Here is a 26,971-nt window from a genome sequence, read left to right on the forward strand (position 1 = left end):
TTGAAAGGACAAATCTCTGCTCTTTCTGTTCTTTTTCACAGAAAGATTGCTAATCTTCCTGATATTCATTGTTTTGTATAAGCTTTGGTTCGTATAAAACCTGTCATTAAGTCAATCTCTCCTCCTTGGAGTTTGAATTTGGTTCTGGGGGCTCTTCAAGCTCCTCCGTTTGAACCTATGCATTCGCTGGATATTAAATTACTTTCTTGGAAAGTTTTGTTTCTTTTGGCCATCTCTTCTGCTAGAAGAGTTTCTGAATTATCTGCTCTTTCTTGTGAGTCTCCTTTTCTGATTTTTCATCAGGATAAGGCGGTGTTGCGAACTTCTTTTAAATTTTTACCTAAGGTTGTGAATTCTAACAACATTAGTAGAGAAATTGTGGTTCCTTCATTGTGTCCTAATCCTAAGAATTCTAAGGAGAGATCATTGCATTCTTTGGATGTAGTTAGAGCTTTGAAATATTATGTTGAAGCTACTAAGAATTTCCGAAAGACTTCTAGTGTATTTATTATCTTTTCCGGTTCTAGGAAAGGTCAGAAGGCCTCTGCCATTTCTTTGGCATCTTGGTTAACATCTTTAATTCATCTTGCTTATGTCGAGTCGGGTAAAACTCTGCCTCAAAGGATTACAGCTCATTCTACTAGGTCAGTTTCTACTTCCTGGGCGTTTAGGAATGAAGCTTCGGTTGATCAGATTTGCAAAGCAGCAACTTGGTCTTCTTTGCATACTTTTACTAAATTCTACCATTTTGATGTGTTTTCTTCTGAAGCAGTTTTTGGTAGAAAAGTACTTCAGGCAGCTGTTTCAGTTTGATTCTTCTGCTTATAATTTCAGTTTTTTTCATTATAAGATTTAAACTTTATTTTGGGTGTGGATTATTTTCAGCGGAATTGGCTGTCTTTATTTTATCCCTCCCTTTCTAGTGACTCTTGCGTGGAAGATCCACATCTTGGGTAGTCATTATCCCATACTTCACTAGCTCATGGACTCTTGCTAATTACATGAAAGAAAACATAATTTATGTAAGAACTTACCTGATAAATTCATTTATTTCATATTAGCAAGAGTCCATGAGGCCCACCCTTTTTGTGGTGGTTATGATTTTTTTGTATAAAGCACAATTATTCCAATTCCTTATTTTTTATGCTTTCACACTTTTTTCTTATCACCCCACTTCTTGGCTATGCGTTAAACTGATTTGTGGGTGTGGTGAGGGGTGTATTTAGAGGCATTTTGAGGTTTGGGAAACTTTGCCCCTCCTGGTAGGAATGTATATCCCATACATCACTAGCTCATGGACTCTTGCTAATATGAAAGAAATTAATTTATCAGGTAAGTTCTTACATAAATTATGTTATTCTAAGGGTATAGTATCTGTGAATTTTGACATCCACTGTTGATGTGTAGGTATTTGTGTGGATTCTCAATGTTGTGCCACTAATAATCTAGCAATGTTTAAACTTATCTGTATTAAGATTAAGAGTATTTTACAATTACAGTCTGGTCTCTTATTTAATAATGCTATTGCCAATGCAAATTCTGGGCCTACTACTGTTTGTAGTGTCAGTTCAATGGACTGCCAAAAAGGGGCTATTTTGGGACAGTGCCACCACATATGAGACATGGTACCCGATTCTCCACATCCTCTCCAACACAATGTGGAGGAGGAAGGGTAGATCTTATGCAATCTAGCTGGAGTTAAGTACCAGTGCAAGAGTATCTTGAAGTTAATTTCAATTATTCGTGTTGAAGTAGATGATTTACGTGTGTTGTTATATATTTTCCTCCATTCTTTCTCGTCTAATTGTAGGTGTAACTCATGTTGCCAGTGATTAACATATGCTGGAAGCGAAGATATTTTTTGCGAGTGAAAGGGTACCTTTAAAGGGTATGGCCGATAAACATAGTGTCGGAGTTCTATTTAGATTTTCTTTAGATTGATTGTTGTGTATGAAGTGGCTCAGTTGGAAATATTTTAACCATGACATAAAGGCTCCATTCATTATATTTGATAAACTGTGGCGTGGTTTTACAGTTTGTTTGTCTAATAGTGTGATGATGGGAACTGAATCTGGAAGTTCCCATGTTACTAAGGTTTTCCCTAATGGTACATAACCACCTGTAAGTTCCATATTTGGCGATATTGGAGTTAGTGGGGATTGTGGTGAAGAGAGTGTCAGGAAATGTCAGACCAGGTAATCCCAGGTATCGAATATGTGTCTGTAAAAGGGTGATTTGTGGCATATGGGCGGTCTAAGACTTTTTGGAATCCAACATATTGAACCAGGTTTAGGGGCTCTTAGAATTTGGGAGTCTAGTGACACCCAAGCTTTTGTTTCTTTTTTACTATGCCAATCTAAAATATGTTGGAAAATTATGGAATGGTAGTAAGTTTCTAATTTTGGTACTCCTAGTCCCCCTCCCCTGAGGGGTCTGTACATTGTAACTGCATTCATGAGCAGTCTTATTCGTCCCCAGATTAATAAATTAATTGATTTTTGGAGTTGTTTGAGTTAATATTTAGGTAATGTCATTGGTATCGTCTGAAAGATATAAAGTATTTTTGGGAGGATCGTCATTTTTATAGCTTTGATTCTGCCCCACCATGACAGTGGTTTGTCTTGCCAGTGTTTGTAATACTTTATAATTAGCTTCGAATAATTGTGATGTTTTGGGGGTTAGTAGTATTCCTAAATATTTTAGGAGGGAATTTTGTATTGTGTAGGGGAATATAGGGGCCTATTTATCAAGCTCCGTATGGAGCTTGATGCCCTGTGTTTCCGGCGAGTCTTCAGGCTCACCAGAAACACAAATTATGAAGCAGCGGTCTAAAGACCCCTGCTCTATAACCTGTCCGCCTGCTCTGAGGCGGCGGACAGACATCGCCGAAAATCAACCCAATCCAATACGATTGGGTTGATTGACACTCCCTCTGCCAGCAGTTCACAAGAACTGCTGGGGCAATGATAAATGCCAAGAGAGCGTATGCTGTCAGCATTTATCGATGTGCACAGGACATGATCCGAAATATCGGATCATGTCCACTCACATCATGATAAATAGGCCCCATAGTCTTAAAGGGACACTGAACCCAAATTTTTTCTTTCGTGATTCAGATAGAGCATGCGATTTTAAGCAACTTTCTTTTTTTTTAGGTTCAGACTCTGGACAGCACTTTTTTAATTGGTGGATGAATTTATCCACCAATCAGCAAGGACAACCCAGGTTGTTCACCAAAAATGGGCCGGCATCTAAACTTACATTCTTGCATTTCAAATAAAGATACCAAGAGAATGAAGAACATTTGATAATAGGAGTAAATTAGAAAGTTGCTTAAAATTTCATGCTCTATCTGAATCACAAAAGAAAAAAATTGGGTTCAGTGTCCCTTTAACCCTTTGAGTGCTAAGCACTTTCCCACCTGGGTGCTATGGTTTTTTAAAGGGCTTTTTTATTTAATATTTTTAAAAATATATTTTTTTTTTAACTTCATTAAAATTTATTTCAGATCCCCAAGACTTACACTGTTAGAAAGGTTAGGCGATTACCTTTCCAACGGTGGGTATTAGGGGTCTGTAGCTGCTTAGATGCCTGAGATACCGGCTTCTAAGCAGTATGCCCCCTGCTCCTATATTTAACATTGTTAATGTTAAATAAAGTTGCGCGGTGACGTCATCACGTCATTGCGCGTGACGTCACCGCGCATAACGTGAAGCCCCGTCGATGCCTGTCACTATGCAGGTCCGATCGCCGGGGTAGGAGCGGGTGGGATCCCCCAGATCTCCCTCAAGGTGGGAGAGTGCTAGTGACAGCTCTGAGCCGTAATTAGCACCAGAGTGGGAAACTCAAGGGGTTAATATTGTAGAAGTCCTTTTGGGGAATGGAGATATTAAGTATTTCTGACTATCTCCAAAGCCAAAATAATGTAGTGTACTCTGGAGAAAGGACCAATCAACTCTGTCGAAGGCCTTTTCCGCATCAGTGGAGACCAGGACTGTAGGTATTTTATTTGCTATGACATGCTCCATTATGTGGAGGATTCTAATGGTGTGTCTCTAGTCTCCCTGAATGGAACAAAGCCTGCTTGGTCTAAGTGTACTATTAATGGTAGGACCGAGGTGATTCTTCTAGCCAATATCTTGGCATAAATTTTTATATCACCGTTCAGTAGTGAAATCGGACGATATCTGCTGGGATATGTTGGAGGTTTTCCTTCTTTATGAAGGACAGTAATGTGTGCTTCTAAAAGTTGAGGCGATAGCCGGACCTCTTCATCTAAGGAATTAAACAGATTTGTTAGGTGTGGTGCTAATAGTTGATGGAACTGCTTATAATATGTATTGGTTAATCCATCTGGTCCTGGACTTTTCTGGGTTGGGAAATCTTTGATGGCCGATATTACCTCTTGTACTGTGATTGGTTCATCTAAAGATTCGGCTAATGAATTTGATATTGTTGGTAGATTTGCGTCTTCTAAGTATTTATCAATGTGGGGATGTGTTTGTGTACCCTTTTCCTGAGGAGATGTTGTATAGAGTTTGCTCTATAGTAGTTGCTAAATGTATTCACTATTTCTTTGCAGTCAAAAGTTTCTTTGTTGGCAGGTGTAATCATTTTATGTATGTCATTTGCATATGTTTTCCTCTTCAGTGCTCTGGTGAGCAATGAACCCGCTCTATTTCCTTCAGTATAATATAGTTTTTTGAGGTAGTACACTTTCCTGTGTATCTCCCTATTTAGAAGATTGTTTAAGTCTTGCCTAGCCTTGAGGAAGTTATTAGATTTTTCTGGTGATGTATTTAGCATATGTGCTTGTTCAGCGTTAGTTGGTTCAGTAATTGGGCATATTCTAAATTGTATGCTTTTTGTTTGATGAACTCTCCTCTAATAAAGGCTTTGTGTGCTTCCCACACCATCCCTGGGGAGGATTGAGGAGAATGGTTATGCTGAAAGTACTCTGTTAATATTTTAGATATTTTATCTAAAATGAGAGGTTGCAATAGTAGAGTGTTATCCAACCTCCAACAAAAGTCTTTAATTGGTCTGTCAGACCACTCGAAGGTCAGTGATAATGAGGAGTGATCCAACCAAGGTGTTGGTTCGATATCAGAGTGCTGTGCTAACATCAGTCCCAATTGGTCAATATGGATATAGTCCATCTCCTCTCCTTTTTTATGTAGCGATTAAAACTCTTGCAATATTACTTAGACATCAATTAAAGGGGATCTCTATGGGTGGCAGAGACATAATACTCTCTCTATATGTAGATGACCTGCTTGTGTTTTTTTTTTTTTTTTTTTTAAATACTAACATTAGTATACCTACTTCCCTAGGTATCTTTGATCTTTTTAGTTCCTTTTCCGGATATAAGGATATAACTTTAACAAATCTTAAAAATTCTATGGATATTTAAAGTTAGGAATAGCTATTCTCATCATCCATTTAAGGAGGTAGCTACTATCAAGTACTTAGGAATATACTTACATAAGAATCCTAATAACTGGTATAATTTAAATTATGTTAAGTTCTTCTCAGAAGCTGCTCCTAAGCTACAAAGATGGAGTCAATTCCCAATAACCTTCTCTGCCAAAATTATATTTATAAAAACAATACTTTTTCCTCAACTTATCTACATTATGCAAAACCTGCCTCTCAATAAAAAAAATATTCAGGCGCCTGAGTTTGGTGGCTTTGCTCTTCCAGTTATTGAGGGGTATAACATCTCTATTATAGCTAAGTTCGCAATTGACTGGTTAATGGATAAGTTATTTAACAGATCGTTACATTGAGGAAACAATGATCTCTCCATTTTTGTTGAAAGCTGTTCTCCACTGTCCACAGTCAAACATCCTAACAAATATATGAAATGTTTCAGTTCTGTACAATGTCATTATTGCATGGCAGAAGGTTTGCTCCAAATGTGATGTAAATTACCAGATCACACAATTCTTACCAATTAGAGGTAATCCAGATTTCATACCAGGGCTGAACAATGAGGTATTTAAAGTTTTGATGCATAAGAGACTGATTTACTTATATCAAACTCTAGATGAACATCATGAGATAAAATTGTTTGATGTTATGTGCTCTGAATTTAATATTTCTAAAAAAAAGTTTTAATCCTTATTTGCAGCTCAGACACTTTTATAGAGGCAAATTGAAAAATGTAATTGAAATAGGTCACCTGGGTGAATTGGGTAATTATATTATACTCTACAGAACAAGTCAGCATTCAATTTCCCTGTTATACAAAATCCTTCTGGCCAAACTAGGACAATTAGCTTTAAATTCTTCTTTGTTAAAATGGAAGAATTACTTCGAAGAGGTTTCCCTCGATAATCTGAAATATTGTATCAAATGGATAAGAGAAGCTCCTTTCTCCTCTTCCTGGAAGAAGTCTCATATCAAACTTTTGAATAATACTTACCAAATGGGCTGGCACAGGGGTAAGTGAATTGCCCTAGATGTAGAAGCAAATATTTTACATTGCTTTTGGCTTGGCCCAAAAATTCACCATTTCTGGAAAAAAATTGTATTTTGGATAAATAAATCTTTAGATAAAAAATAGGTCTTGAAGCCCACCATATTTCTTTTTCTCTATACCTCCAAGAAAACACAATATACAAATTTAATCAACACCTGTATTGTTATAGGGCGTAATCTAATCCTTAAAAAATGGAAAGATAAAAATGCACCTACTATGGCTGAATTTATAAAGGCAGTACAGGCTCAAATTATATTCTAATTATATATATTATATTATAAAGATATCCAAAATATTTCTCTAAATGGTCAAATGTGATACTACAATACCCTCTGTCGATCCAATTTACACTCACCGCTCTATTCCACAAAACCGGGTCTAATTAATTTTTTATAAACTATTATTTGGAGGAAGGTGAGCTATGAAGAAGACAGAAGAAGGTGGGGAAGTGTTTGTGGGTTTTTTTCTGTTGTTTTTGTTGTCACTTTTGTTTTGACTATTTTTATTTATATGATTAAAAAAGTACGGAGATTTGAAATGGACTATTTCAATTGACCAGAAATGAAATCCCTTATATTCATTGAAGGGTTAAAATGCTTGTTTATGTTGGTTGGTTTCTTGTACCTTGACGAGATATTTTTTCTTTTTTTCTCCGTTGTTGCTAATTTGCTTTAAAAATGTTCTTTTATAAGAGATATGTCAGCATTTTTGAGCCTACACGTATAATTTCTGAGCACCATTTAGCTCTCAATGTAATAATTTAGATATGGCTCTTATTACAGGTCCATAAGATGTTTAAATGAATGCCTGTCATATTTGTAGCCTATGTTTTATGTTTCTTCTGACTGCTTCTTCTGTAATTTACGTATTATGGACATTCTTTTTGTATATCCTGAATTTTGCTTCTCACATAGTTGAGAATGTTTGTATAAAAAGTACATATACAAAAAAAAATATGCATAATTTCTAATATATTCATGATTTTTAAATATCCATTTTTATTCACTATATCCTATATAGAATTGATGTATTTGAAATAACTTTTTTAGATGTATTGCTAATCTACCCCAAATATTAAAATACATATCTTTTATACCTCCATTTAAAAAAACAAAACAATTTTAAAACACTATTTTTTATTTACTCCCAATTTAAGTATGTCTCTCACAATGATACAAATATCACATTATTATTCTTGTAAACTCTGTTGTTAATATCAAGTTATTTTAAACATTAGTCTGATGTAAGTCTCACTTTTGAATTGAAAGGAGCTTTAAAAAAGAACAAACTGTGAACTAATCAAGGTGTTTCAAAAAAACAACCTGAAAAATAAAAAATGTGAAGTAATTGAAACAATGAGAAACAGGTGAGAGAACATTTGTAACCACACCATTGGAGTAAAAGTCTGTCAATCAAACAATCAACTAGTTCAAGGAGGCTATTTAAGGCAAGTCAATACCACAGGTGAAACATCTTGATAAAGACTGGGAACACAGTCGAAACGCGTAGATGTTTTATCACCTTTAAAGAGCTATTTTCCATGCAAAACAGTAAACAGGACAGGTGTTATCAGATCATCTAGTGATACAGGTTTGATCTGTATATAAAATATATCCCATTGTGGCGTTTGCCATTAATTTACCTACTGCTTGTGAGCAGTCGTCTCTTCTCAGAATCGTTTCAACCTACCGGCAATCTCACTAGTAGGCGGAGTCACCGGCTGCTTAGAAGTTAAGAGGCTCAAATCTGTCTTGCCCTGCACCAAGCTTTTTTCTAAATAAGGATCAGCTTAACCTTTGCACAGCTCACCTTTTGCCCATTAACTTCAGCACATCACCAGCGGCAACGATTCTGCTCGGCAACACTCATTGCTTAGTGTACAACACAGCGAAGCGGGATAACACCCTGCTTAAGGTATTAAACTCGAGAAGCTCTCTTGAGACCTTTTAAACAGCACTGACTTTTAAGCCATTCACTGGATTTTCATTCATATTCATAGCTATGAAATTTAGTTTTGCACATTAAATATACAATGTATTCAAAATCATTTGTACACCATAGGGTTACTTTATAATGTCTAGTTGCCGATATACGTATGTTAGGTCTTGTGTGTTTTGTATATATATTTAAATAACTTACCCTTTTATTTATATGTCCTTTTTAAGTATACATTTGTGAGACACAGATAAGCTCTTCTTCTCAGAGTGCTTTTCCCCTACTTTCCCTCTTTTTTTTAGCTTTTATTTTCTGGTCACATTTAGAGAGATCAGCTTTTATCTGTTATATATAGAGAGCACTCACACTTATTTGTTTTTTATATATGGATAGCCAGAGCTGCAGATCTTGAGGATACTTTACATTTAATCACAGAAGTAAATTAAAAAAGGACTCTAAATTGCGTGTCTGTCTCAACCATGGATGTTTAATTTTGACTTTTAAATCCCTTTAACAACTCCCATTAGTTTGATTACATTGGTAATACAACATTAGAATGCCATTGAACAACACACACAAACCCATACACAGTTTGAATAATATATTTTTTTTTATTCAGAGATGTAAAAATCACAGATTATTTGTAAACCCAGAACTTTCAAACTCTTCCTGCAAAGAATTGGTTTACTAAATGGTAAACACTGCTTCAGTTTCCAACACAAATGCTTCCCAAACACACCAACTACATTAACGGACTAAACAAAGGCAACATAAATATTCACTAACACACAAACACATTAGTGTGCTACGAATAAACAGACTTTGGCACCAAATCATGAAATGTTGTGCGCACATTAATAGCAAACGATTAACTGAAGCTTCTGATAAAGTACCTGTGAAAGTTATCAGCAGTTTCAGCACTTCAGTGGAAAGGGTTTTACAGTTCACAATTCACCTAAATATTGCAGCAGAAGACTTATCACTAAAGTGAAGAAGTGCTTGTCGAAATATTCTGACTATTGGGCAAACACAACATGCTGCATAAAGATTATGTAACTGACCAAGAAATAGACCCTAGTAATGTATTACATAACGTTACGAATGTGCAATGTATTTCTGTGAAACTTAAACAACAGTTTGTTCCTCTGTAATATAAAGTAGCTGCTCCAATTAACATTTACCAAGAGTAAAGTAGACCTTCAAAACACTTGCTTCTATTTTCTACGAAATAAAATGTAAACTATTGTAAAACCTTACTATTCAAAAGCTGCATTGAGCATTCCTGTAGGAGCTCAGTTTGTGAAACCAGCATGCATCTTAGAATTGTCTCTCTTTTGCATAAAGTCTTGAATTTAGGGAGTGGGATGCAAGAAAGGTGAAACGTTACACATACATAGAATCTGTTTTCTGACTATACTCAGTGCTTGAACCAGTAGGCGTCACTAAATGATCTGTACATATGTGTTTGTGCACATACAGTGCTTGTCCCAGCTAAAAAAGGTCAGTGACAACGGATATAGCTGCTCCATTTGTTACACTATATAATGTATCTGCTAACATAGGTAACAATGGGCATTCATATCACACAATTGGTGTTTTATTTTGTGCTAATGAACTGAAGATGGGACAATACTAGATGTTAATACTGCCCCGGCTAGTATATAAACCTTGGTTTAACTGATATATAGTTACCAATCCTAAAAATAAAATGAAACTAGGACTTTAAAGTTTAATTCACATCATTACTTTAGATAATCATAAAATGTTCAGTCTTTTATTGTTGTATTGAGATATATTTCTATATTTATCATGTGTTGATATATATCAGTGGTTTATAATAATATTATTTTTTTTTTTAAATTTGTTCCAACAGGGAGTCAAGGTACCACTGTCAACAACAGCGTAAGCAATAGGCCAATTCTGCAATAGCACAATGTATTTACAATCCCTTTCACCAGCACAAAAAAAATATGTATGCTGCAGTATGAAATATATTTGTAAAATCGGATGCTATCTCAGTAAGCTGAATTAGTGCACTAAAAATATCAAATATAAAACTTTCATCATAGTACTTGACATATATTTACAATGTTAACATTTGCAAATAAAATATAAAATGTACAGCAAGTTATTAACTCAAGTTTTTGATAAAAAAAAAGCCAACAGAATCTTAAAATAGTATGGAAAATATTTCATACACAGGTTTAAACCAGTTCAATGCCATAAAACCTATAATGCAGAATTTAAAAACTACCACATAAAAAAATACAATAATATTCGGTGTTCTAGATTTTTAAAATAGATGCCCTGATTTTTTAATTGTAATAATTTGTTAAATACTTTGAAATACTAAGACAAATTTCCTCAAAATTCTAAATTATTGTTTACAGGGACATACAATTTTGCCAGCCTAGAAGTTTAATAATGTAAGGACGAGAGATGAAATAGATGATTGTTTAATTTTAGGACAAAGTTCATTTAAAATTAATGAAGGAAACCATTTTTTTTCTTTTTTAATTAGGCAGGAACTGTCAGTATATCATATAGATAGTTTAAACATAGAACAAATATCTATGTAAATAAAGATTAACTAATAAACTTCATATGATCCAAGATAGACTGATATACTGATGATAATTTACTGTCAATTTTTATTAGTTTAACCCCCATAATAGTTGATGCCATAGCATGTAATTTTAAGACTAGCGACCCTGCACATGTGTCTAACCCCCATAAAAAGTGGTTAAACACACAGTTGAAGTACCGTTCGGGACCTGCAGAGAACTGCTTGTCCCTAATGAAAACTGCTTGCGATCCAATCTGCAGCAATAGTTACACAGCTGAGTTGTGCAACTAGCGCTGTGTGTTTAACCCCTTTGTGGGGTTAAACACATTGGGCTAGATTGAAGTGTTGCGCTATGTAGCACTTTCACTCACACAGAAACACCGCCAGAAGTAAACTTTTAACATGTGCAGGTTAGCACACGTATTACAATTTCAAAGAAAACATAATTTATGTAAGAACTTACCTGATAAATTCATTTCTTTCATATTAGCAAGAGTCCATGAGCTAGTGACGTATGGGATATACATTCCTACCAGGAGGGGCAAAGTTTCCCAAACCTCAAAATGCCTATAAATACACCCCTCACCACACCCACAATTCAGTTTAACGAATAGCCAAGAAGTGGGGTGATAAAAAAGTGCAAAAGCATATAAAATAAGGAATTGGAATAATTGTGCTTTATACAAAAATCATAACCACCACAAAAAAAGGGCGGGCCTCATGGACTCTTGCTAATATGAAAGAAATGAATTTATCAGGTAAGTTCTTACATAAATTATGTTTTCTTTCATGTAATTAGCAAGAGTCCATGAGCTAGTGACGTATGGGATAATGACTACCCAAGATGTGGATCTTTCCACACAAGAGTCACTAGAGAGGGAGGGATAAAATAAAGACAGCCAATTCCTGCTGAAAATAATCCACACCCAAAAATAAAGTTTAACGAAAAACATAAGCAGAAGATTCAAACTGAAACCGCTGCCTGAAGTACTTTTCTACCAAAAACTGCTTCAGAAGAAGAAAATACATCAAAATGGTAGAATTTAGTAAAAGTATGCAAAGAGGACCAAGTTGCTGCTTTGCAAATCTGGTCAACCGAAGCTTCATTCCTAAACGCCCAGGAAGTAGAAACTGACCTAGTAGAATGAGCTGTAATCCTTTGAGGCGGAGTTTTACCCGACTCAACATAGGCAAGATGAATTAAAGATTTCAACCAAGATGCCAAAGAAATGGCAGAAGCTTTCTGGCCTTTTCTAGAACCGGAAAAGATAACAAATAAACTAGAAGTCTTACGGAAAGATTTCGTAGCTTCAACATAATATTTCAAAGCTCTAACAACATCCAAAGAATGCAACGATTTCTCCTTAGAATTCTTAGGATTAGGACATAATGAAGGAACCACAATTTCTCTACTAATGTTGTTGGAATTCACAACTTTAGGTAAAAATTCAAAAGAAGTTCGCAACACCGCCTTATCCTGATGAAAAATCAGAAAAGGAGACTCACAAGAAAGAGCAGATAATTCAGAAACTCTTCTGGCAGAAGAGATGGCCAAAAGGAACAAAACTTTCCAAGAAAGTAATTTAATGTCCAATGAATGCATAGGTTCAAACGGAGGAGCTTGAAGAGCTCCCAGAACCAAATTCAAACTCCAAGGAGGAGAAATTGACTTAATAACAGGTTTTATACGAACCAAAGCTTGTACAAAACAATGAATATCAGGAAGAATAGCAATCTTTCTGTGAAAAAGAACAGAAAGAGCAGAGATTTGTCCTTTCAAAGAACTTGCGGACAAACCCTTATCTAAACCATCCTGAAGAAACTGTAAAATTCTCGGTATTCTAAAAGAATGCCAAGAAAAATGATGAGAAAGACACCAAGAAACATAAGTCTTCCAGACTCTATAATATATCTCTCGAGATACAGATTTACGAGCCTGTAACATAGTATTAATCACAGAGTCAGAGAAACCTCTTTGACCAAGAATCAAGCGTTCAATCTCCATACCTTTAAATTTAAGGATTTCAGATCCTGATGGAAAAAAGGACCTTGTGACAGAAGGTCTGGTCTTAACGGAAGAGTCCACGGTTGGCAAGAGGCCATCCGGACAAGATCCGCATACCAAAACTTGTGAGGCCATGCCGGAGCTACCAGCAGAACAAACGAGCATTCCTTCAGAATCTTGGAGATTACTCTTGGAAGAAGAACTAAAGGCGGAAAGATATAGGCAGGATGATACTTCCAAGGAAGTGATAATGCATCCACTGCCTCCGCCTGAGGATCCCGGGATCTGGACAGATACCTGGGAAGTTTCTTGTTTAGATGGGACGCCATCAGATCTATTTCTGGAAGTTCCCACATTTGAACAATCTGAAGAAATACCTCTGGGTGAAGAGACCATTCGCCCGGATGCAACGTTTGGCGACTGAAATAATCCGCTTCCCAATTGTCTATACCTGGGATATGAACCGCAGAGATTAGACAGGAGCTGGATTCCGCCCAAACTAAAATTCGAGATACTTCTTTCATAGCCAGAGGACTGTGAGTCCCTCCTTGATGATTGATGTATGCCACAGTTGTGACATTGTCTGTCTGAAAACAAATGAACGATTCTCTCTTCAGAAGAGGCCAAAACTGAAGAGCTCTGAAAATTGCACGGAGTTCCAAAATATTGATCGGTAATCTCACCTCCTGAGATTCCCAAACTCCTTGTGCCGTCAGAGATCCCCACACAGCTCCCCAACCTGTGAGACTTGCATCTGTTGAAATTACAGTCCAGGTCGGAAGCACAAAAGAAGCCCCCTGAATTAAACGATGGTGATCTGTCCACCATGTTAGAGAGTGTCGAACAATCGGTTTTAAAGATATTAATTGAGATATCTTCGTGTAATCCTTGCACCATTGCTTCAGCATACAGAGCTGAAGAGGTTGCATGTGAAAACGAGCAAAGGGGATCGCGTCCGATGCAGCAGTCATAAGACCTAGAATTTCCATGCACAAGGCTACCGAAGGGAATGATTGAGACTGAAGGTTTCGACAAGCTGCAATCAATTTTAGACGTCTCTTGTCTGTTAAAGACAGAGTCATGGACACTGAATCCATCTGGAAACCCAGAAAGGTTACCCTTGTCTGAGGAATCAAAGAACTTTTTGGTAAATTGATCCTCCAACCATGATCTTGAAGAAACAACACAAGTCGATTCGTATGAGAATCTGCTAAATGTAAAGACTGAGCAAGTACCAAGATATCGTCCAAATAAGGAAATACCACAATACCCTGTTCTCTGATTACAGACAGAAGGGCACTGAGAACCTTTGTAAAAATTCTTGGAGCTGTAGCTAGGCCAAACGGCAGAGCCACAAACTGGTAATGCTTGTCCAGAAAAGAGAATCTCAGGAACTGATAATGATCTGGATGAATCGGAATATGCAGATATGCATCCTGTAAATCTATTGTGCACATATAATTCCCTTGCTGAACAAAAGGCAAGATAGTCCTTACAGTTACCATCTTGAACGTTGGTATTCTTACAAAACGATTCAATATTTTTAGATCCAGAACTGGTCTGAAGGAATTCTCCTTCTTTGGTACAATGAAGAGATTTGAATAAAACCCCATCCCCTGTTCCAGAACTGGAACTGGCATAATTACTCCAGTCAACTCTAGATCTGAAACACATTTCAGAAATGCTTGAGCTTTTACTGGATTTACTGGGACACGGGAAAGAAAAAATCTCTTTGCAGGAGGTCTCATCTTGAAACCAATTCTGTACCCTTCTGAAACAATGCTCTGAATCCAAAGATTGTGAACAGAATTGATCCAAATTTCCTTGAAAAAACGTAACCTGCCCCCTACCAGCTGAGCTGGAATGAGGGCCGCACCTTCATGTGGACTTAGAAGCAGGCTTTGCCTTTCTAGCTGGCTTGGATTTATTCCAGACTGGAGATGGTTTCCAAACTGAAACTGCTCCTGAGGATGAAGGATCAGGCTTTTGTTCTTTGTTGAAACGAAAGGAACGAAAACGATTATTAGCCCTGCTTTTACCTTTAGATTTTTTATCCTGTGGTAAAAAAGTTCCTTTCCCACCAGTAACAGTTGAAATAATGGAATCCAACTGAGAACCAAATAATTTGTTACCCTGGAAAGAAATGGAAAGTAAAGTTGATTTAGAAGCCATATCAGCATTCCAAGTTTTAAGCCATAAAGCTCTTCTAGCTAACATAGCTAGAGACATAAACCTGACATCAACTCTGATAATATCAAAAATGGCATCACAGATAAAATTATTAGCATGCTGTAGAAGAATAATAATATCATGAGAATCATGATGTGTTACTTGTTGCGCTAAAGTTTCCAACCAGAAAGTTGAAGCTGCAGCAACATCAGCCAAAGATATAGCAGGTCTAAGAAGATTACCTGAACACAGATAAGCTTTTCTTAGAAAGGATTCAATTTTCCTATCTAAAGGATCCTTAAACGAAGTACCATCTGACGTAGGAATAGTAGTACGTTTAGCAAGGGTAGAAATAGCCCCATCAACTTTAGGGATTTTGTCCCAAAATTCTAATCTGTCAGACGGCACAGGATATAATCGCTTAAAACGTTTAGAAGGAGTAAATGAATTACCCAATTTATCCCATTCTTTGGAAATTACTGCAGAAATAGCATTAGGAACAGGAAAAACTTCTGGAATAACCACAGGAGCTTTAAATACCTTATCCAAACGTTTAGAATTAGTATCAAGAGGACCAGAATCCTCTATTTCTAAAGCAATTAGTACTTCTTTAAGTAAAGAACGAATAAATTCCATTTTAAATAAATATGAAGATTTATCAGCATCAACCTCTGAGACAGAATCCTCTGAACCAGAAGAGTCATCAGAATCAGAATGATGATGTTCATTTAAAAATTCATCTGTAGGGAGAGAAGTTTTAAAAGATTTTTTACGTTTACTAGAAGGAGAAATAACAGACATAGCCTTCTTTATGGATTCAGAAACAAAATCTCTTATATTATCAGGAACATTCTGCACCTTAGATGTTGAAGGAACTGCAACAGGCAATGGTACTTTACTAAAGGAAATATTATCTGCTTTAACAAGTTTGTCATGACAATCAATACAAACAACAGCTGGAGGAATAGCTACCAAAAGTTTACAGCAGATACACTTAGCTTTGGTAGATCCAGCACTAGACAGCGATTTTCCTGTAGTATCTTCTGACTCAGATGCAACGTGAGACATCTTGCAATATGTAAGAGAAAAAACAACATATATATAAAGCAAAATTGATCAAATTCCTTAAATGACAGTTTCAGGAATGGGAAAAAATGCCAAAGAACAAGCTTCTAGCAACCAGAAGCAATGAAAAATGAAACTTAAATAATGTGGAGACAAAAGCGACGCCCATATTTTTCGCGCCAATAAGACGCCCACATTATTTGGCGCCTAAATGCTTTTTGGCGCCAAAATGACGCCACATCCGGAACGCCGACATTTTTGGCGCAAAATAACGTCAAAAAAATGACGCAACTTCCGGCGACACGTATGACGCCGGAAACGGAAACGAATTTTTTGCGCCAAAAAAGTCCGCGCCAAGAATGACGCAATAAAATGAAGCATTTTCAGCCCCCGCGAGCCTAACAGCCCACAGGGAAGAGTCAAATTTTTGAAGGTAAGAAAAAATGATTAAATCAAATGCATTATCCCAAATATGAAACTGACTGTCTGAAAATAAGGAAAGTTGAACATTCTGAGTCAAGGCAAATAAATGTTTGAATACATATATTTAGAACTTTATAAACAAAGTGCCCAACCATAGCTTAGAGTGTCACAGAAAATAAGATTTACTTACCCCAGGACACTCATCTACATGTTTGTAGAAAGCCAAACCAGTACTGAAACGAGAATCAGCAGAGGTAATGGTATATATAAGAGTATATCGTCGATCTGAAAAGGGAGGTAAGAGATGAATCTCTACGACCGATAACAGAGAACCTATGAAATAGACCCCGTAGAAGGAGATCACTGCATTCAAATAGGCAATACTCTCCTCACATCCCTCTGACATTCACTGCACGCTGAGAGGAAAACCGGGCTCCAACTTGCTGCGGAGCGCATATCAACGTAGAATCTAGCACAAACTTACTTCACCACCTCCATCGGAGGCAAAGTTTGTAAAACTGAATTGTGGGTGTGGTGAGGGGTGTATTTATAGGCATTTTGAGGTTTGGGAAACTTTGCCCCTCCTGGTAGGAATGTATATCCCATACGTCACTAGCTCATGGACTCTTGCTAATTACATGAAAGAAAAATGATTGCGCACAAGCAAAAGTCGAAGCCCGCTAACTTCAGAACTTCAGATTTCGCGACCCTGCTAACTTCATTCTCCCCATAGACTTCAATGGAGAGCCCAAACTGGAAAACACTTATCACTTGCGAGTTAACCCAACAGGAGTTAAACCTACCACGCTAGCCTAAAAGTAGTTATGAATATTTTACATTCCGTTCTTCACAAAGAAAAATATATTTTTCTTTGTATATATATATATATATATATATATATATATATATATATATATATATATATATTAATATGGTCACAACTCACTGTAATGTGCGCTCTTCCATAAAGTCCGGTACAAACACACAGACCCGGCACAATAGAGAGTGGGCGGGGACACACCCCCTTCGTTGATCCAGCGTATTGGCTGCCACCACTACGGGGCGAGACTGCTGTGCACGCCCCAAACACAGACGATATAGTTATACAGGATTCGAGTGGCGCTCAATCACCAAGTAAGGATTCCAAAATAACGTATGACAGTTTGTATAGACAGCAAATAAGAGCGTTCCAGGCAGCGGATTAAAAACGAAAAACTTTATTCCAAAAAGTTAAAACAGGACGTACTCCAAAGCGTCCCACACAAAAGCCAGCAGTGACATAGGCAATCAGGTAGATGAGCTGATCTCCATGCAGACGGGTTTCGTGCGCATGCACACTTGTTCATTGCTAAACGTCTGCATGGAGATCAGCTCATCTACCTGATTGCCTATGTCACTGCTTGCTTTTGTGTGGGACGCTTTGGAGTACGTCCTGTTTTAACTTTTTGGAATAAAGTTTTTCGATTTTAATCCGCTGCCTGGAACGCTCTTATTTGCTCTGTCTATACAAACTGTCATACGTTACTTTGGAATCCTTACTTGGTGATTGAGCGCCACTCGAATCCTGTATAACTATATATATATTAATATATATATATATATATATATATATATATATATATATATATATGCCCATATGTGAAGACCATTGGAATGTAAAATATTTATAGTTCATACACAGTAAAACATTGATTCAAAATTAATTTTCTTGTTTTCAGGTATTTTAATGGAAAGGGCTCCAAAGTATATATACATGTATATACTTATGTATATACATATATACACATATTAACATTATTGCCCTTATCATTCAAATACCTTGTCATATACCATATACCTTTAAACCCTTATAACTTTTTTTTTTTATAGTTTACATCAATAAATTTATTATTTATTATTATTAGTGTATATATGAGTGTAAATGTTAATTTAAATGTATTTATGTTGCGTTTTATAAAACTTTTTGTAAGCCTTAACCCTTTACTCAAGTTCTTCAGTCACACTAACCCAAAAACCGCAAATTTAGTTTGCTCTTGTGCTGTCATTTTTACTTTCAACTTGTAATACGTGCGCAAGTTAACACGGGCACCACTTATAACCTAGCCCAAGGTTGCTAGTCTTAAAATTATTATGGCATTTTAACTTTAAACTTCTGAGAACAGTGCAGAAAATGTTATTTTTATACACAATACATAGAGGAAAGATAGTATTTCCATTCTAAAGGAAACAACATTTTATAAAAAATAAAAATCTTAGAAGTTATAATCTAAAATTGTTCTGAACAAGGCATTGAAACATACAGAAGTTGTGATACTGAAACCCAGTGTTATGACTTTAAGAACTTAAATGCTATAAAAACAATAGAATAAACAGAAATACAACTATGACAATAGACATTAAATTTAGCACTCAAGGTAGGTGCCTGGTCTGCAAGAAAAAACAGAATCCAGACGGTTTGAATAGCCTGCAAAATATAGCTCAGATATTTAAAATTGGTATAATTGAAATTTGGCTTTTAGAGGCTACAATCTATAATGATAATATAACATAAAATGGTCCCTTAAAATTCTGTGTTAGCTATATTTCAATGCCATCATAAATCATATGAAACATAAACATTACTATGTAAAACATATTTTACTGCAATAATTACTGAAACGTCCTTCACCCTGTATATTATGGAGGCAAATAGAGATAATGTTCAACACTGTCAGCAGTTGTCATGGATACCATGTAATGTTACAATCGCTGGCTGTGCATAAAGCTATAGGAATTCCACATAATTTTCAGGAATGAGTCCAGTCTTCCCATTGAGTGTCCCTTCTAACCAGCCAGGTTCCTGTGATGGATGAACTGTATGAAGAACAAATAAACAAGTATATATTTTAATATGACTTCAATAATTAACACTCCTACTGTCCATTATAAAAAAGCTCATGACGGTTGCTGGGAAAGTTTTCTATGTGGATATTTCCCCTTTATGGACAAAATAAACAACTAATTATGGGTCTCCAAAAGAGAATGCATCAGGTAAACCGGTCGCATGACCTCTATTTGTGAAAGTAACAAATGTAGCATTGGTTTCCTATGAAAGTAAAGTCAACTCATCTGAGGAGAATGACTAATTTATTCTTACAACACAATCTATAGAGCTGTTTCTGTGGTGGCTGACAGCTTCCTAGTGTGTGTGTTAGTTCAGTAAGAAGGTATCATAACAAATCTTTAGATATTCACGGGAATTATGTTCAAAAATTAAATGTCTTCAGGTTCCGAATTTAAAATGATAGAACAAGTGGTCATGATATTGGAGGAAAGATATTTTAAACGTAAAGATAAAAAGAAACAATATTATTGATAATATGTGTGCAGCACAGATGATAGCTAATTCAATAATTGTTTACTCTGTATATAAGGAGTGCTTTTTTAATATGCAGTTTAAATATATGTGTTAAAATAGAAAACTGACCACCTCCATTTTGCCTTTTTTTTGTGTTTATTAATGTCTGGTATTTAAATCCCCCAAACGGGATGCTCAGCCCTGTGTATAATCATAATATATATATAATCAACATTTACAATACCAAGAAATAGTGGGGGTGCCCTATACAAATTAATTTAACCTGTAAGTAATTTACACCTTGGGTGATATCTCCAATCTGCTATGATTTTATATGGAAACCCATGGCTGCCTTGTGTTCTTCCTTTTAATGGGTTGTTAAATAATTTCTCATATTTTATCCTTTTTTTTTTTTTTTTTTTTTAAAGATAAGGAAATAAATATTTTCAGAAATTTTGTAAAGTTCCAAAAAAACTATTTTCTCCGGCTCCAGCATATTTAATACAGTGTAAAGCTGCCTGGATTGGGAGCACAAGTCATAACATTGATTGAATATAAATCAAATCATCCTGAGATGAGTAGTAATTCATTATAATAATCTTTACCACCACAAACTCATCCACATCACATTACAGTGCAGTCTCTGGTCAGTCTGGTTTGGTTAATTTATGTGTCTGGGGATCCTGGGCGCTTTGCAAGTAATTCCATTGAACTTGGGTATAACACTATTGGTTAGAAAAGCTACAGCCATTACACATATAACAACAGAGCTTAGAACTTAATTTCAATTGACTGTGTCTGCGTTTTCAGCAGTGATCATATGCGGCAGAATGACATCTGGGTCACAGCAATTGCTTATTGTATTAACAAAGAAAGGCAGAATGAACTTTTAAACCATATAAAAAGTATACACACTAATCTAAATGTTTACGTATGAAGTTCCATATTATTATGCACATGACAATCTGTAAAGTTATTTATACTTTTATGATACAAAATCAGAATGTATCCTTTTGTTGTGCAAACTTATGTAAGTTTCTAATAAAAATAAGTCGTTGAAATGGTGATCAAAATAAAGGGCTGAAATACGAGTGGAGTGGTTGTTTGTATATCGATATATGGAGAATATATCCCTAAGTCCCTAAAAGTTAGGAGCAAGGGGCTATATGATGTGTATAATATTTACAGTAATTACAAAGAGAAAAAATCTCAGGTGCCATTATTATTGCATGTGATGTCAGTACGCTGTACGTGGATGGAGACAAAACGCTAAGTGCTGGGACAGTAAAGTAACAATTCAAAATTAATAATTCAGATGGAGCATGTCATTTTAAATAACTTTCCAATTTACTTTTATGATCAAATTTGTTTTCTTCTTTTGTTATCCTTTGTTGAAGGATAAATCTAGGTAGGCTGATAGGTGCTTACGAGCGTGAACATGTCTATGGAAGCAGTATTTGCAATATTGTATAACACTGCATAAGCAATGTTGCAAACACAGCTGCCAGATGGCTGAAGACACATGCACGCTCCTAAACTCACCTAGGATTACTCTATAACAAAAAGGATACCAAGAGAACTTAGCAAAATTGTTAACAGAAGTACATTTGAAAGCTGTTTAAAATGTCATGCTCTATCCAGTCCATTTAACTTTTATTTTGACTGTACTGTCCCTTTAAGTGACATAAAATACCCGCATATCAATATTAAGTGAAAGATCTTAATGGAGAGGGTGAATACCTAGTTTCATCAGTATTAACATTGATTTCTACATTCTTTTTCACTGCTCTTATTTTTCATCTTTCTTATTAAAGGGACACTGAACCCAATTTTTTTCTTTCATGATTCAGAAAGAGCATGAAATTTTAAGCAACTTTCTAATTTACTCCTATTATCAATTTTTCTTCGTTCTCTTGCTATCTTTATTTTAAAAGCAGTAATGTAAATCTTAGCAGCCAGCCCATTTTAGGTTCAGCACCATGGATAGCGCTTGCTTATTGGAGGCTTACATTTACCCACCAATAAGCAAGCATAATCTAGGTTCTCAACCAAAAATGGTCCGGCTCCTATGCATTACATTCCTGCTTTTTAAATAAAGATAGCAAGAGAAAGAAGAAAAATTGATACTAGGAGTAAATTAGAAAGTTGCTTAAAATTGCATGCTCTATCTGAATCATGAAAGAAAACATTTGGCTTTAGTGTCCCTTTAATTGTATTAGCCGATTGGACCCTTGGGGATTTGTACTGAGAAAAACTTTTGAAATTAACTGTAAAGTCTGCTTCTCTAACAGAGAGTAAAGAAACGATTAGTAGTGAGTAGTGTTTTAATGTGAAATATTAATACACAAGGGGGTCGATCCGATATAAATCGTCGCCCGCAAAAGCCGGCGACGCCAATATTTACGCTGATTTGGTATCCTATATACGGCGTAACCTAGAAGTTACGCGCGTATATTTCTGCCGTCGCCCGTAGTTTTTTGGGCCATAGGCAGGTATACCAAACCAGCGCAGTTTGGTATCCAATATGCAGCGTAAGGACTTACGTGGCGAAAATGGAGAAAACTTACTCCATTTTCACCTCGCCACAAAAAGCAGCCGTAAGAAGCCTTACGCTGACTATTGGAGCCCCGTAACTCCCTAAACTAACTAGAAAATAAACCTAACACCTAACGCATGCGCAATGTCTATCTCCCTGTCAACCGCGATCTTCTAAAATAAACCTAACACCTAACGCATGCGCAATGTCTATCTACCTGTCAACCGCGATCCCCCCCCCCCCGAAATCCCTAATAAAGTTATTAACCCCTAAACCGCCGCTCCCGGACCCCGCCGCCATCTACATAAACTAACCCCCTACTGTGAGCCCCTAAAACCGCCGCCATCTACCTTATCTATCCCCTAATCTGACCCCTTATACCGCCGCCACCTATATAAAAATTATTAACCCCTAATCTAATCCCCCTATACCGCCGCCAGCTATATTAATATTATTAACCCCTAATGTAAGCCCCTTACACCGCCGCCATCTCTATTAAAATGATTAACCCCTAATTGAATCTACCTACCCCGCCGCCAGCTATATTATCTATATTAACCCTAAGTATATTATAGTTAATATAGGTATTACATTATATATATTAACTATATTAACCCTAATTATATTAGGGTTAATATAGTTAATATAGTTACTATAGTATTTATATTAACTATATTAACTCTATCTAACCCTAACTAAATTTATATTAAATTAATCTAATTCATTTATAAACTAAAATATTCCTATTTAAATCTAAATACTTACCTATAAAACAAACCCTAAGATAGCTACAATATAATTAATAATTACATTGTAGCTATGTTAGGGTTAATATTTATTTTACAGGTAAATTGTTAATTATTTTAACTAGGTATAATAGATATTAAATAGTTATTAACTATTTAATATCTACCTAGTTAAAATAATTACCCAATTACCTGTAAAATAAATCCTAACCTAAGTTACAAATACACCTACACTATCAATAAATTTAATAAACTACAAACATCTATCTAAAAATACAATTAAATTAACTAAACTAAATTACAAAAAAAAACAAACACTAAATTACAAAAAATAAAAAAAAGATTACAAGATATTTAAGCTAATTACACCTATTCTAAGCCCCCTAATAAAATAATAAACCCCCAAAATAAAAAAAATTCCCTGCCCTATTCTAAATTAAACAAATTTCAAAGCTCTTTACCTTACCAGCCCTTAAAAGGGCCTTTTGTGGGGCATGCCCCAAAGAATTCAGCTCTTTTGCATACAACAAATACAATCCCCCCCCCCCATTACAACCCACCATCCACATACCCCTATTCTAAAACCACCCAAACCCCCCTTAAAAAAGCCTAACACTACCCCCCTGAAGATCTCCCTACCTTGTCTTCACCACACCGGGCCGAACTCCTGATCCGATCCGGGCGAGGTCTTCCTCCAAGCGGCAAAGAAGAATTCTTCCTCCGGCGATGTCTTCCTCCAAGCGGCAAAGAAGAATTCTTCCTCCGGCGACGTCTTCCTCCAAGCGGCAGCAAAGTCTTCATTCTTCCGGCGGCATCTTCAATCTTCTTTCTTCGCTCCGCCGCCGCGGAGCATCCATCCTGGCCGACTGCTGTACTTGGAATGAGGTACCTTTAAATGACGTCATCCAAGATGGCGTCCGCCGAATTCCGATTGGCTGATAGGATTCTATCAGCCAATCGGAATTAAGTTAGAAAAATCTGATTGGCTGATTGAATCAGCCAATCAGATTCAAGTTCAATCCGATTGGCTGATCCGAACAGCCAATCAGATTGAGCTCGCATTCTATTGGCTGATCGGAACAGCCAATAGAATGCGAGCTCAATCTGATTGGCTGATTGGATCAGCCAATCAGATTTTTCTAACTTAATTCCGATTGGCTGATAGAATCCTATCAGCCAATCGGAATTCAGCGGACGCCATCTTGGATGACGTCATTTAAAGGTACCTCATTCCAAGTACAGCAGTCGGCCAGGATGGATGCTCCGCGGCGGCGGAGCGAAGAAAGAAGATTGAAGATGCCGCCGGAAGAATGAAGACTTTGCTGCCGCTTGGAGGAAGACGTCGCCGGAGGAAGAATTCTTCTTTGCCGCTTGGAGGAAGACATCGCCGGAGGAAGAATTCTTCTTTGCCGCTTGGAGGAAGACATCGCCCGGATCGGATCAGGAGTTCGGCCCGGTGTGGTGAAGACAAGGTAGGGAGATCTTCAGGGGGGTAGTGTTAGGCTTTTTTAAGGGGGGTTTGGGTGGTTTTAGAATAGGGGTATGTGGGTGGTGGGTTGTAATGGGGGGGGGGATTGTATTTGTTGTATGCAAAAGAGCTGAATTCTTTGGGGCATGCCCCACAAAAGGCCCTTTTAAGGGCTGGTAAGGTAAAGAGCTTTGAAATTTGTTTAATTTAGAATAGGGCAGGGAATTTTTTTTATTTTGGGGGTTTATTATTTTATTAGGGGGCTTAGAATAGGTGTAATTAGCTTAAATATCTTGTAATTTTTTTTTATTTTTTGTAATTTAGTGTTTGTTTTTTTGTAATTTAGTTTAGTTAATTTAATTGTATTTTTAGATAGATGTTTGTAGTTTATTAAATTTATTGATAGTGTAGGTGTATTTGTAACTTAGGTTAGGATTTATTTTACAGGTAATTGGGTAATTATTTTAACTAGGTAGATATTAAATAGTTAATAACTATTTAATATCTATTATACCTAGTTAAAATAATTAACAATTTACCTGTAAAATAAATATTAACCCTAACATAGCTACAATGTAATTATTAATTATATTGTAGCTATCTTAGGGTTTATTTTATAGGTAAGTATTTAGATTTAAATAGGAATATTTTAGTTTATAAATGAATTAGATTAATTTAATATAAATTTAGTTAGGGGTGTTAGGGTTAGATAGAGTTAATATAGTTAATATAAATACTATAGTAACTATATTAACTATATTAACCCTAATATAATTAGGGTTAATATAGTTAATATATATAATGTAATACCTATATTAACTATAATATACTTAGGGTTAATATAGATAATATAGCTTGCGGCGGGGTAGGTAGATTAAATTAGGGGTTAATCATTTTAATAGAGATGGCGGCGGTGTAAGGGGCTTACATTAGGGGTTAATAATTTTAATATAGATGGCGGCGGTGTTAGGGGCTCACTTTAGGGGGTTATAGATATAATATAGCTGGCGGCGGGGTACGGGAGCGGCGGTTTAGGGGTTAATAACTTTATTAGGTTGCGGCGGGGTACGGGAGCGGCGGTTTAGGGGTTAATAGCTTTTTTATTGTTAGGCTAGTGAGGGGGGATAGCGGATAGAGGGTTAGACAGTGCGGGCTATGTTAGGGAGGCGTGTTAGACAGTGCGGGCTATGTTAGGGAGGCGTGTTAGACAGTGCGGGTGTTTTAGACTTTAGTCAGGTTTTATAGGCGCCGGCAATTTCTAACGTGGCGCAAGTCACTGGCGACGCCAGAAATTTGTACTTACGCAGATTTCTGGACATCGCTGGTTTGTCAGACTTACGGCACGTTAGCATCTGACGGCGACCTATATGGGATAGCTCGAGTTGCGAGCTGAAACTGCGGGCGACGCCGGTTCCCTCGCTTGCGCCGCAAACTGCGATCTATATCGGATCGCGCCCAAGATCTTTTGAAACTTTTGTAGATATTATACTTTTATTTTTTACATGTAATTTATCACATTGTTCTGTTAATATTTTTATCTAACTATTGTTATTTGTTTGATAAAAACTATGCATTAGGGTTAATTAATTAGATGTATTCAAAGGGCTTTTCTAAAGACAGTTTAGTTGTTTAGCTGGAGAGTTGCGCTGTCATCAGCTGTGCAGCTTTGCTCTTTGTACAAGGCTACAAATATAATTACACAAGCACAGGAAATTAGACACTTATGCGAGATGTGACCTTTTCCTTTCTCTCATAGTAATTATCTTCCTAATGCATAGGGCAATATTACAAAGCAACAACTGCACAAACACAGATCTGAAAATCCATGAGTCCCAGAAAAGTATCAGCTTACAGAAGAGAGGTGACCCACACTGGTGTTTACCGAAACCACATAACCAATCACTGATCTCCTGGTCACTAAATAATGGTCTGCTGGCCTAATAGCAGCAACATGTGTTACATAGTACTTTCTGCCTTTGCAAGGTATGTGGTCACACTTGTATACTACAGGTCAGGCAAGAGTGGATGCAGAGATGGGCCTCTCATTAGGCAACATAAGCAACTGCCTAGAGGAGCATATCGTCAGAAACAGGCAGAATGTATGGGCTCATCTTAATCAGATAAATCTTTATTGGCAGCTACCATAAAATTACAACAGGGTGCAAATGGGACGTGTGGCACGTAAGGGACACAATTTTTGTTCTTGTTTTACAAAGCATCAGTTGAGTCTAGAGAGG

The 26,971-nt window shown here is 36.5% G+C and overlaps 1 protein-coding gene across 2 annotated transcripts in view; it reads right to left on the minus strand.

Moving 5' to 3' along the window:
• Positions 1 to 18,226: 18,226 nt before the first annotated feature.
• The window catches only part of ARHGAP26 (Rho GTPase activating protein 26), a 1,495,203-nt gene continuing 1,486,458 nt past the window's right edge, over positions 18,227 to 26,971 (minus strand). For both annotated transcript variants that reach the window (XM_053717161.1, XM_053717160.1), the window contains one exon: positions 18,227 to 19,500. In XM_053717161.1, coding sequence (XP_053573136.1) covers positions 19,412 to 19,500 — 89 coding nt within the window. In that variant the 3' untranslated portion in view covers positions 18,227 to 19,411. The remainder of the gene's footprint in view (positions 19,501 to 26,971) is intronic.

The sequence above is a fragment of the Bombina bombina genome, chromosome 6, assembly GCF_027579735.1.
Source record: "Bombina bombina isolate aBomBom1 chromosome 6, aBomBom1.pri, whole genome shotgun sequence".
NCBI classification, from domain to species: Eukaryota; Metazoa; Chordata; class Amphibia; order Anura; family Bombinatoridae; genus Bombina; species Bombina bombina.